The sequence below is a fragment of the Lutjanus erythropterus genome, chromosome 13 (genome assembly GCF_056507025.1).
Source record: "Lutjanus erythropterus isolate fLutEry1 chromosome 13, fLutEry1.hap2, whole genome shotgun sequence".
Taxonomy (NCBI): Eukaryota; Metazoa; Chordata; class Actinopteri; order Lutjaniformes; family Lutjanidae; genus Lutjanus; species Lutjanus erythropterus.
In genome coordinates, this window is record NC_139329.1 from 12,481,435 (window position 1) to 12,494,527 (window position 13,093).

The 13,093-nt window shown below is 38.4% G+C and overlaps 1 protein-coding gene across 1 annotated transcript; it reads right to left on the reverse strand.

Annotated features, from left to right (window-relative positions):
* Window positions 1-5: 5 nt before the first annotated feature.
* Window positions 6-12,658, reverse strand: agbl2 (AGBL carboxypeptidase 2). The gene is made up of 22 exons (XM_084734369.1): window positions 12,560-12,658; window positions 11,696-11,813; window positions 11,167-11,340; window positions 10,245-10,352; window positions 9,859-10,006; window positions 9,488-9,743; window positions 7,910-8,311; window positions 7,610-7,752; window positions 6,089-6,248; window positions 5,686-5,812; window positions 5,236-5,336; window positions 4,870-4,982; window positions 4,474-4,552; window positions 4,214-4,309; window positions 4,043-4,123; window positions 3,864-3,962; window positions 2,788-2,896; window positions 1,930-2,070; window positions 1,228-1,258; window positions 928-1,136; window positions 617-752; window positions 6-425 (listed from the first exon to the last, which is right to left on the reverse strand). Exons 1-22 carry the CDS (start codon window positions 12,593-12,595, stop codon window positions 206-208), a joined length of 3,087 nt encoding a protein of 1,028 aa, XP_084590495.1. The 5' UTR covers window positions 12,596-12,658; the 3' UTR covers window positions 6-205.
* Window positions 12,659-13,093: the final 435 nt, after the last annotated feature.

Genomic DNA, 13,093 nt, shown 5'->3' on the forward strand with positions numbered 1-13,093 from the left:
TTTCGTTTCCATACAACATAAGTTTGACCCACGTCATAATATCAGTGTGTATGAGGCAATATAAAGTCATTTAATCCGGCGTATCTGTTGTTGAAGTTCTAGAAAAAATCATGTTCCTCTTCTTTCTTTAGAAGAGGTTCATATCACTGGTCAGAGAAAGATGAAATAAAATCAATCTTTAATCCCCAGATTATAATCTTGTACTCTACAGTAGAGCAGACTGTGATGATCTTTTGACCATTGTCTCTCCTGGAGCCGGCATAATCTGGCTTTCTCCTCTAGAGTGATCGTGCTTGATATCCTTTGACTTAAGCCTAGCGAGGGTGTCGCTCTGTGGACGTGACGTCTTCATGAGTCCTGAAGGCTTTGACACAGCAGGCAGAACATCTATTTGTCCTTTGTCCCCAAAGGTGTCTTTGCACAGTCTGAAGAAAATGTCAATGGATAGAGAGCACAGAAGACCATAAAAACAAGGTAAAGTGTTTGTCTTATCACTATTGCTGAAATGTCAGTGCTTATGCCCTGATTTCAGAAGTGCAATTGCAACCTGAGCATTGAACAAAGGAAGAGAAAATAACAAAGATGGAATGTTCAAGAAGATTAAAAGGGAATTTACCGTTTCCCCCGCAGGTTTCTGCCCTTTGGCACAGGCACAAATAAACTGTGTGATTCAGTTTCTCTCAGGGCGATGTCAGGGGTGAGATCTCCCTGGTTCTGCTGTCCAACTTGCACGCATCTCAGTGACAAACCCGCTGAATAAATGACAAGATAAGGAAAGAAAGAAGAAGCTGAGGTTAAGTAATGGAGATGAAGAAATTGTACTTTTTTTTTCTATTTTGTCCAAAAAATAAATGTAACTTCATCACCACAAAAATAATTTCAAAATAAGAAATGTATATATCAGTATACTATGTCTGCATATGAAACCTTCTGAGGAATCTTCTTCCTGTTCCACAGTCTGTGGTTTGGTCTTGGTTGTGTGTGCGTCTAAGGTGGAGGAATCCTCAGGCACAAAGTAACCTTCTGAGACCCGTAAAGTGTTTCTGTCTCGAAAACTGTGCTGGCTGTTTAGCTTATCAGTGGGAAAATCTGACAGCGTATCTAGAAGCATCTTGATGTACATGGGTGGGAGAGACCTGCAAAACAACAATAACTGAATCTGAAAGTACCTGTAACGTACTTATTTACTGTCTATTGATAAGTGTTCAACATCTCTGGGAGGTTTACCTGCGAGGCCCTGTGAGGGGGGGTGGCAGCCCTGCAAGACAGAGACAAGACGAGCTTTTAACTTTTAAAATGAATTAAATTCCAAATAAAATAAATATTGAAAGGGAGTTTGATAATGTATTGATGTGATAAATGTAACACCTTTAAATATATATTAAAAACTTGAATGTGTTTCTGAAACATTTATTTCTGCATGGTTTCTGTTACTTTCTATTTTTATGGTGTTTCAGGGTAAAACTACATATTTTTTCCTTATAGGACTGTTTAAGTCCTTACTGTGTCTTTGTTATAGACAGTGTGTGTTATGTTCCCTAGCGGATCACTAAAATACAAGTAGGAGTGAAAACATACTCAGTAGAAAAGGGGATTTTTTTGATACGGTCATTGTATCTCATATTGTACAGAAACCTGAAGTGTATCAGGATTATAGAATAAAATGATCATTTCTATAATAATTAAATCATCAAAATTTTGTTTTTCTTAAAATCACGAATTACAAAACATTTTCACTCAGTGCACTTTAATCAGGGATTGCCTTTTTTTTTTTTTTTATGTCACTTCTCAATGTTTTTGAATATAGTGCAATGGCTCACTTTGTGTGGTGTCTTCTGGTTTAAATGTGCACTGTATGCAGTTTTATCTAGGTAAATATTACATTAAAATTTAAACAATGAATTCAGTTTCATAAACCACAACACAAACCTCTGTTGACTTTATATGACACAAAGGACCGTTGGGGGCAGTGATGCAGCTGTTGGTTGAAACTAATTAAATTTGGAGAAGGAGGGAGGAAAGCACTCAGGTGCAGCATCTGAGAGGAGCATCTCCACTGTCCTGGGTCACCTGTGAAATCCAGCCAAGCAGAATGTTCACTGTTACACAAGACATTTCCTAATGCATTGGTGATTCATAATACTCCTTTACCTGCAGGAGACTTATTTATATATATATTGGACAATGAAATACTGACAACAGCCTTTTCAGAGTGCTGTCTAGTAGGGTTAGAAAGTTATTTTTATACCTACATGTGCTTAAGAATTCATAGACATAAATAAGTCAAATTGAAAAGCATAATTTCATTGATCAAATCCGTTTGAATATCACGCCAATCACGGCGTGAATTGGGTAAAATATGTTTTGCTGTTTTGTGACACAAAATAAATCAGTTTTTGAAACAGAAAACTGATGTGGGAGCTTGAACCAATAAACGCTATAATACTTGTGGTGAGGATATTTCCATAATTATATCACTTACTTTTGTATTTTCACCTTTCTATTGCTTATTTTTGTACTATGACTCTAATTGCTAAGGCATTTCTTTGTTTTTCTTATTGTCAATTCTATTTTTATACTGTATACTGCTTATTTTTGTACTTTGTGCAACTTCTATCGCTAAAATCTTTCATTCCTTTCTATTTATTCTTTGTAAACATGTGTGAGTCTTAGATATGTAAATACATGTGAGTGCAAGCATTATTTAAGGATGACACAACTGCAACTTCATTGTGCCTGCACACTGACAACAATGATAATGATAACGATAATTTTTAAAGACTGAGCCTCCAAAATGAACATTACCTGTGTGAGGTGTCACAGCTGTGTGTGTGCTGTGATGCGGACATGCCCTGCGATGCAGGTATGTGGCTTTCATGTTTTCTAGAGGGTCGTCCTAAAACACAGAAAATATCCCAAAACCATGTCAAAATTATAGATTCTATTATGTTACTTTAAGTATCACAAACAGTTTGCAAATTCTCATTCAGTTTCTGCAAGTTTTAACGACTTAAATTCAAGACTTTTAAAGACCATTATAAATGTGATTTCAAGAGCTATTTTGTGTGAATGCAGAACAATTTTGGGTGGCTGCAAGTATTTGCTGGTGTTTTTCTGACTTCCCATGCGTCTAGTTTCTAATTTGAGCATTTTGTTGCATAAGGTGCACCGGGCTTCAATTTTTTTTTTCCAACCAAGGACTAAATGCACTGTTCTAGAGCCAGATCTGAACTTGCACTTACTTATTTGTTTTTGAGATGCTATTTTTTGATGAGGAGACACCACTTTAGCCCACACACCACATTACAAAACAGTAGCTGGATGTGTTCCAATACATTCTGACCATGCTGCCCAGTTTGCAGTTTGTCTTCATTGGTTCCATGCTGGTTTCATTTTGTAGTTGTTACAGCGTGATCAAGAGTGAGAGTGAGACTGAAAAATGTAAAAGTAACATTAACCTAAATATTCCAATCAAATTTTAAGATCTGTCAAAACTGTGTTTAAGACATGTTAAAGGCCTAAAAAAATTCAGATTATTGTATTTTAGACCTTTTAAGACGCCATAGACAAGTGGCCTGTTAGGTCAATTGGTAGCACGCTGACCCCATGTACTGAGGCTGTCCTCTACAGCGGCCGTGGTCTTGAACCCTGCTTTTATGTCCCTCCACTGCATGTCAATCCAGTCTCTCTTCCACTTTCCTGTCACATCTTCAACTGTCCTATAAATTAAAGGCATAAAAGCCCCCAAAAATATATTTCAAAAAAGACCTCATGGACCCCCTGTGATTGATAAAACTTGAAGTGAAGTGAGAATGAATGTCTGTCTGTCTGTCTGACTGTCTGTCTGTCTGTCTGATCTTTACCTTGATGGGCTTGCAGCCCTGATACAGAGTCACCCGACTGACCTCTCCAGGGTGAGTGGTGGGAGGAGGAATCACAGCTTTTCTTATCAGGCCATTTATCTTCACAAAGAAAGAAATGATATAGGAACATCTCAGCAAATATTCTAACTGAACGTATTTACACCATCCCAGCTTCATACCTGACATTTTTTCCTGTGTCTTCCAACAGGCCTCTCCTGGATGCTCTCTTTAACTGTGTCCTCACTGGGCAGGCTGGACTCCTGTAAAGTCCAATCACTGATCAGTCTTGTTGGGAGTCAGTAATACATTAAGCAGACAAGACAATATTTTTTGATGCTGCTTTGCAGGACCTTTGGCTGTGTGTTATTCTTCACTCTCTCTGATCGCAGCCTGTTCCTCTCTTTATGACTCTTCAAGCGTTTCTTTTTTATCTTTACCGGAGTTTGCTGTGGAGGAGAACCGGAGCATGTGGTAAAAGAGAAGACGCAATTCAAAGGTGATTTCATAAAGAAGCTGTAGGATTATTTGATGTGATATTAACCACACAAAGAAAAAAAAGCACTCATGTAAAAACACCATTCTGTGATTGAGTGGATGCATGTCAGTATACCTCTGGATGGGCAGTTTGTGGCTGGTTCAGTAAATGAACTGGGAGTCCGTTAGAATCTGAACTGTCTGAACCACTGGTGCTGTGAGTGTAAACAAGAAATATTCATAACCAAGCTGAATGACAGCACATTTTATATCTACTCCATGGCTGCAACAATTAGTCGATTAATCGCTCAAAACAAAATTGCCAACTATTTTGATAGCCAATCATTTCCCGGTTCCCGTTTCTTGGACTGTTGGTTGGATAAAAGAAGCAATTTGAAGACTCCTCTTTGGTGCTTTTCACAATATTGTGATATTTTGTAGAGTATGCGATTAATGGAATAATTGCTAACACGATTTGCAGTTGAATCACTAATGACAATAAGCAGCCCTAAATGATAAAATATTATATCACCTGGTCTCCAGGTTAGACACAGAGATGTTACAATCCGTGCCCAAATCTTTTCCGAGCCTCTCTCTGACTTGCTTTCTCAACAGCGCTCTCAGCTCTGTTAGACAGTATGTGGTCTGAAATAAAAAGCGCAGAAGACATCCAGGAGAGATACATACTGATATTGCCTGCACTGCCATGCTTATGTTTTAGTAGCAGTGCACAACGAACAATAGGACTCCACCAAAAGACAGTGTGTCGTTTGAATTCTGCACACATTCACACAATGCTCATATTTAAATACCAAAGTTACAGAATTCAAGCTTTAAAACACAGCTCCAGGTACTTTTTGATATAAATTGTAGAAAGAGATGCTGCTTCTTCTCTCACCTTTGTTGGATCAGGGTCACAGTAGTCCAGCAGGGTGTCACAAAAGTAGAAGCCAAGGGACTTGAGGTCTTGAGTAGTAAAATGTGTTCCTCTCCTGTCACCTAATATTCAGATAGAAGATAGATCCTCACAGATGACACATCAAACTTTATTAGACAACATGAATAAACAAGAAAGCAAAATCAGCACAGATACACTCATGCATACACAGACATAAGCTCTCTCAAGCCCACCAACTCCCACACCAAAGTATTCCCCTAAATATGTCAAAATGCACAGAGAAAATATACATATACTCATAGAAAGTATAATTAGAAGCAAGATGAGTAAAAAGAGATGCCTTGAAGAAATGGAAGGTGGTAATAAATCTAAATGAACTGGGCAGGTTGTTCCAATCGGCATGCATACAGTACAAGCATACACTCGCAAACACACATGTCAAACACTCACCCAGAGTGGAGCCTCCGAAGGTGGCCTCCATAGTGTAGCTGTTTTTGACGCCGAGTCTCCACATGGCAATTCGTCCCGTTCCCTCTTTGCTCTTCTGCACACGGAACTTACAACTCTTGAAGGAGAACTAAGGAAGAGAACGGTGTAGGTGCTGTAGTTAAAATATTAACTATACTCAAGTGAATATCAATAGATATACCATGCCGCTGAAATGTATTGAACATTAAGTGTTCTCTATGTTGCAAAGAATAGTGTCTGTTAAATACACTTGTTGTCCAGTACACTAAGGGGCTTTAAGCTAATTAAAAAGACCATAAAGAGCCAAATAATAACAAAAGTAGAACTTTTAACTCTACTTTTAACACGTAAGGAATAATGTTGAGAATCCTATGTTGCTTTTTACCTTATCACTGGCATTCTTGCTCATCATTAGTGGAAAGACTCTCTCCTGAAGATTCGGTGAAGCATCACTGCGGTTGTTACAGCCATACATAAAGATATTGTTTTTACGGTTGTGGCCATGAAAGTCACAGTAAAGAACTACGTCCCTCTCAGCCACCAGCCTGGAGAAATTATAGCACAGCAGAACCAGAGAATTTTGTTTTAGGGGTTTTGTTCCCATTCCAAATAGAAAAAAGTGAAATAGTCATATATATATATATATGTGTGTGTGTGTGTGTGTGTGTGTGTGTGTGTGTGTGTGTGTGTGTGTGTGTGTGTGTGTGTGTATGTATGCAAATATATTATGAGCCATGATTGAGAAGCTATTTTGAAAGTGCAGTTTTTCAAGACACAATTCAGTGGAACAAGTTAAAATTACCATCAACGGAAGTTTGTATGCATCTTCAAAGACTCAGGTTTGATCAGCAGCCAGAGACATTTGTTGCCTCATCTTTTCTTTCCATTTCTACTGACAACTAAAGATGAAATTGTATAAAAATATCAATATCACTATTATATTGACCAAATTATCACAATTATCAGTATTTAAACAATATAAAATTCTCTGCAAGAAGTAATAAATTGTGTCTGATATGTTTTTTTCCTCCTCTTCATTTCCTCAAAACAGACAGTGACAGAACTGACCACACCACACCACATCACACCACCAAATGTGGAATAAGTTTGGATTTTATAAGAAAGATGAGGAACACTGCTGCAAATCATTTATGCAAAATATGTCACACAGCAGCGGACAGAGGCATGAGTGTCCCGACCCACAGTGACGTCATGTCACTGGGAGAGCAGGTAACATGTAGCATCACTGTTCCTCCACATCCCACTTCAATCAAAACCACAGCACTGGACAGAGAACTGCATGTCATCTTACTGCATAAATGAAGCTCAGCGTAAGTTCATTACCACCACCAGTGTCTAGACCCCGAGGGGTTCTCTTCACTACAGCTTCATCACCCCCATTTATATATATATACATATTGTTTCACCTCAATGGGGTCTAACCGCCAAAGACTGTTCATGTTTCATATCTCATGCACGTGCCAATAAACCATTTCTCTTTTACTCTTAGTCTCTCCTAAGAGCAAACCCATGTTGCTGCTGTACCTGAGTCTGGGAGACGAGAGATGCTGGACATATTTATTGTGGGTTTTACAAGTGTGGTAATCAAGTTATTATTACTTATTACAGTTATTACAATAATTAAAAGTTGAAGCTAAATACTAATCAATAAAAGTGGATATGGCAATCTGTGTTCACTGTAAGAGGGCGTGGAGTGAGAGTTAATTTTGTGTGTTGTTTTTTCATTTTGTTCTCACAGGTTCAAAACTGTCATAGACTGTAGTCCTAGTCTAAACCCACAAATTGTTAACACAAACACAAATTGCTGAATTTCCACTGAACTGCAAAAAGTACAGTATGCAATGTGGGTCTTAATGTGTTTGTTCATGCATGTATCCTGTTTTACCTTTCCACCATCTTTCGGGTGTGCCACACAGTGGGAAAGCAATCCCTGAGCAATGTTTTGTAATTTCTGTTGAGGTCCCTGCCTGCCAGAGAGCAGCGGTAATTTCCCACTACCACACCATCCGGATTCAGCATTGGCACTACCTGCAACACCACAAATACAGCTGTTTGATGGCAGCATGCAGCATTACAACATAAACTGCAACACAACCTACTTTCTAAATTACTATGCAGACATATAACAAATTGGAACATGTTGAAGAAATTATCGTGACAGTAAGCTGAGCTTGAGGTCCCTCACCTTAAAAATAAAAGTGTCCCTAAGTAGCTGAGCATCCTCTGAGTCCCCGAGCAGGAAGTCTAGGAGTCCCTCCATCATCCAGGACGCGTTGGTCTCTCCGGGGTGCACTCTGGCTGTCACCACCACAACTTTCTTAATCCTGCTGTTCACCCTGTCGCCGCTCCGGGACGTTATTGTCAACACATACACGGCATTCCCAGCCAGGCTGTGGCACAGCACTCGCAGTGCACAGTATGACTTAATTACTGGGTCAGAGGAAATGCGTTTGAGGTAGCGCTGCAGGTGTGAATAGGTGTAGGGGTAGCAGTGGGCCAGGTAGCAGGTGTCTGAGTCATGAGGGAACTGGAGCGTCCAGGTGAGTGAGTACAGGGCGATTGTATCGCCATTGTTGTCCTTTGTGTTCTAAATAGAGACATAAAGGTTATTTAGAGAGATCCTGCTGCTACAATCATAATTTTAGTTTTGTACAGTCATGACGTTCTGCTGTGTTTTGTAATTCTGGCTACATGGTCTGTTCTGAACATGGTGGCCTGGAGAGTAACTTTCCCATAATACAGCTAAACACTACACCAAACTATGTTTCTCAAAACATTTTAGGTCAGAAACAGGCGAGCAGTAACAGAATTTTCCAACCATTGCCTTGGTTGACGGTTTGATCTGAGTATTTATTGTATTACAGCTATAGACTACACAACGACATGTTTCTGATAACATTTTAGGTGAGAAATAGACAACAAAGTAACATAATCTTGATCCATATTTAACCAGCAATGTCTAGTTTGATAGTTTAATATGAGTTTTGCGAGTAGTGTGTGTTCAGATGACACTCCCCCCCCCCAACTTTATTGAGTAAACAAAGGGTGAATCTGTTTATGTCTGATATGCTGGTCTATTGTGAGGAAATAAATGTCACATACAGCACCTTTAATTTACTTCATGCAGATCTTTCACTTAATTTTGCTGCCAACAATCTTCCAGAGCACACAGAAAGTTTTTGATTTATTTCAGTCCATGACAGTTTTCCAGCAGCTGTCTTTCTCAGTTTGTGTGAGTATAGAATGAAACTGAGTTGGCTGAAATTTTAAACTTGTTTTTGGTAATCCACAGAACATTGAATCATCTTTATGTCTTATCAGAAAGTTGTGTTTTCACTGCATTTGTGAATGTCTGGATGGAAAGTGGCTGCCAAAGTAAAATTTTATTCCATTTCTATTCCTTTTTTTTTTTTTTTTAATGATGCAGGGGCAGCAATACCTGCCTTTGCTCCTTTGCTGTTCCTCCCTTCCAGTTTAAGTCTTCTTCTCTTCATCTGTACATTTACAAAACTTCACTGTGGCCAAAAGCATAACACATTTTTTTTTATTATTATTATTTCAATTCAGGGACTTTTTGGATAGCAACATATTTTTATTACTAGTGTGGGTTCTTCCCCTTTGTTCCCCTGCTCATGGCCAGGACTCACTTTGTAGACCACCATGCAGTGAAAACACAACTTTTTGATGACATAATGATGATTAAATATTCTCTCTGATGAACAAACTGAAAATGACAGCTGTTTTCCCACTAAAGTTCACCTACCTGACTGCAGTTGCGGTAGTATTTGATGTTGGAGCCAGTGCGTTGCCATCCAACACCTTTCTCTCTGGCAGCCTTCTCAGAGTAGAGCAGTGGTCTCATGCCATGAGAATACAGGCAGCCGCTCTTCATCAAGTTGATAATAGTGAAGCGGTAGGTCACTCCAGCCTTCATGTTTCTGACCCTGAAGTAAAACCACTGCGTATACTTTTTGGTGTACAAGTCTGTGCGCAGGGTGAGCTCATACTCATAGATGCCCCTGACCAGCAGACACACAGAGAGAGCAACTTAACCTCGAGCCACAGGAAAAACGAACAGGGATGAAAATATAATGGTTGAAAAGCTAAAACAAGAGAAAAATAGCTAATACTCACACTTGAACAGCCTTCTGGAGGTTCCCACTCTCAAAGCGTGACTCAAACTTAAGAGTGAAGTCTGTCTGATTGATATCATAAGTGGCACTCTTAATGGGCTCCCTGCTTCCTCCGACATGAGAGCAGGTGAAATAGGGACGCTCAGTGGCTTCAAAGAGTAAGAACAACAGAAAGAAACAGGAATATCAAAAGCTAAATGTGTAAAGGCACAGCCAATCTATTGTATATAATTTGAATGTTGTTTTCAGGGGTGACAAAAGACAACTCTGTTGTAAATAAAGCAATCCTATAAAATAATCAGGTTTTACATATTAAATAATGTAATGTATAACCATGCCATATAACAAAAACCGCCTTTGCAAAATGCCTTTGATGTCAGAAAGTACCATGGTCAATGCAGTACACCACTTTCCCCCTCTCTTCTCCAGCAGGCATGGGTGTCCTTTCATGTCCTGTGGGCTGGTAGAAAGACTCCGGCTCTGGTGGATCCCACTCTACAACACACAAACTTTGTGTCATTACATGTTAAAATTAACAACAAAAGAATATCGCAAGTTTTAAACAGTATTCTTTCTCTCTTCACTCCATATTTAAAGCTACTACAAGGGACTTTAATTTTTTTTATTGATTTATCCAAATAAAAATCTCCTCCTATTTCTTTTTAACTGGCATACATACTACATACTACTCACTGTAACTTTGCCTGAGAAAATGTAAACACAGGCTCATTTTATCTGATGTCAAGGAGAATCCGACCCGGTGGCAGACATTAAGGACTGCTACACAGAAATAGTTGATCTTCTCATGGATGCTTTAATTTGCTAATGTACGTCATATGGAGGCATCAGGATTAAATTGAGACGGTTTCACTACCAGTTAAAAAACTCCTTGTAGTAACTTTAAGACTTGTGTATTAGTGTGAATATATATATATGGGTAAATGTATAGATAAATGTATATAATTAAATACATACTTCACGTATGTATTTAATTAACATGAGTGTGTTCAGTATTCAGCCTGTCTTTCATGTCTCCCCCTTTTCTTTTCTTCCTTTATTTTGCTCTTGTTGTTGTTCATGTTTACTTGTTAAACTTCAAAATTTGATAATAAATTTTCATTATTAAGAACTGGAAATCTGATAATAGCTTAACAGTTTTGGAATAAAAAAATAAAAATATAGGAAATTGTTTGCCAGGAATAGCTAAATTTGACTCATTTCTTACTGTTGATCACTTCCATTTACAAGCTTTTGTGCATAACAGAAACATACCCAGTGACATATTGCTTTAAATAAAATTTTGAATTACCTATGTGATGGATAATATCACTGATGACCTCACACTCTATGGGCCACAGGGGGCGGGGGATCGATGGGATTGTAACCAGGTCCGGCGGTTCCCTTAGCCTCAAAACAGGTCGACCAGCGTCGAAGTCTATTAGCAGCTGCCTGGTCCGCAGAGTCTGATTTAAGTTTTCAGACACTGAGTGGAGACATAAATCACACCTTCAGTAACTGATCTGTCAAGCTCCTGTTCTTCCAGTGGTGCAGTAATGATATACATTTTTTATCAAGTCTACCCCTTTACCTTACCTAGACCAAACAAGCTTGTCCATTAAAAAGGGATTATGTTGCACCTGATTGTTTTAATTATCTCAGTCACAAAAGAGCTTTTGTTCAATATATAATGATCCAGTATTGGGGGAAAGAGATGCCATATACACAAGTCTCTGTCCCAACAGGAAAACTCAGCTGTACACGACAGTCAACAGTAGGATTCCCAGATATGGTACAAATGCATATCTTATACAAAAGCAGCCTATGTAAGAACAGCTTACACAGCCTCCTCCTTGTCAATTCCTCCTCGTCTATCTCCGTGTTGGACTCATTTCTGTCTGATTTGTCCAAGATGTGGGTTTTCCTCCAGTTCCTGAGAGCAGAGACCATTTTATCTGTCTGAATGGAAAAATATAAGTTATCATTATTCCATCAATATTAGGGCTGAAGCTAATGATTATTTTCATCATTGACCACAAGTGGCATACCACTAACTAACGATCAAACAAACATTCTTTGGACTAATATCTTTTTAAAGCTGATGATCCCTTTATCCTAGAGCTACAGTGGTAAATTGATTATAATCAATTATGAAATGAATTACCATTTTGATAATCAATTAATCAGTTTGAGCAAGAAAAAAAGTCTATATTCTCTGATTGCAGCTTCTTAAATCTATTTTTTTCTGGTTTCTTTACTCCTCTATGAATGTTTAGATTTATTTAGATATTTAACAACTATTAATAATGACAGATTGACAGATTGTTAGTTGCAGCCTTACTTTATCTTTTTAACACATTTCTGATACCTTGAGATAGGGCTGGGTTATATATTGATATTATATTGATATTGTGATAAGAGACTAGGTATCGTCTTTGGTTTTGGATATTGTTATACTGTGAAATGGCATAATTGTAGTCTTTTCCTGGTGATGTGAACTTGCCAGACTGCTCTAGCTCTAGCTATTCTATAATTTGCCTTTACCCACTTTTTTATGGCCACATTACTGATGATTACTGATCAAAAGTCTGAATGATTTTGTCCATATTGCCCAGCTCTATCTTGATTTTAAAAAAAAAATCACTGTATTGTTGCTGTGGAGTGAAATTACAGAAGACAAAAAAGTAATCTTTGACCAAACTTACATGTGCAGTGCTGAGGGTGGAGTCTCTCACAGGCATTTTCAGCTGTCTTTATGCTAAAAGGAAAATGCCACTGAAAAGTCTTCCTTCTGTTGTACAGTATACTGTCTGATCTCGTACATTGTTTTAACAATATTTATCAATGTCTGACAGCAACTTACCCCGCTTATATTTTAATTACAATACTTGACATAAAAACTATTTTTAATCATTAAAAGCAACAAGTAATCTTTGCGTCTACTACGAGTCGAAAACTCTCACAACATACGCGATGCTGCCACACAGCCGATGGCGACAACACTGTGGTTGCCATGGAGATGCCGTCCAAAGGCGGTTATGTCCCGCCCTACTCTGATTCCGATTGGCTAGTAGTCATTGCTTTCGTTGGTATGGTTGGTTAGGGTTCGGGCAAGAACGTCATGGTAAGCCAATCATAGGCAAAGTAGGGCGGGTCATGCCCAATACGAGGTGTGTCTATTTATGTTATTGCTTGAAAATTACATTACATTAGAATTATTGAAACCAAGCTAGTCTTAT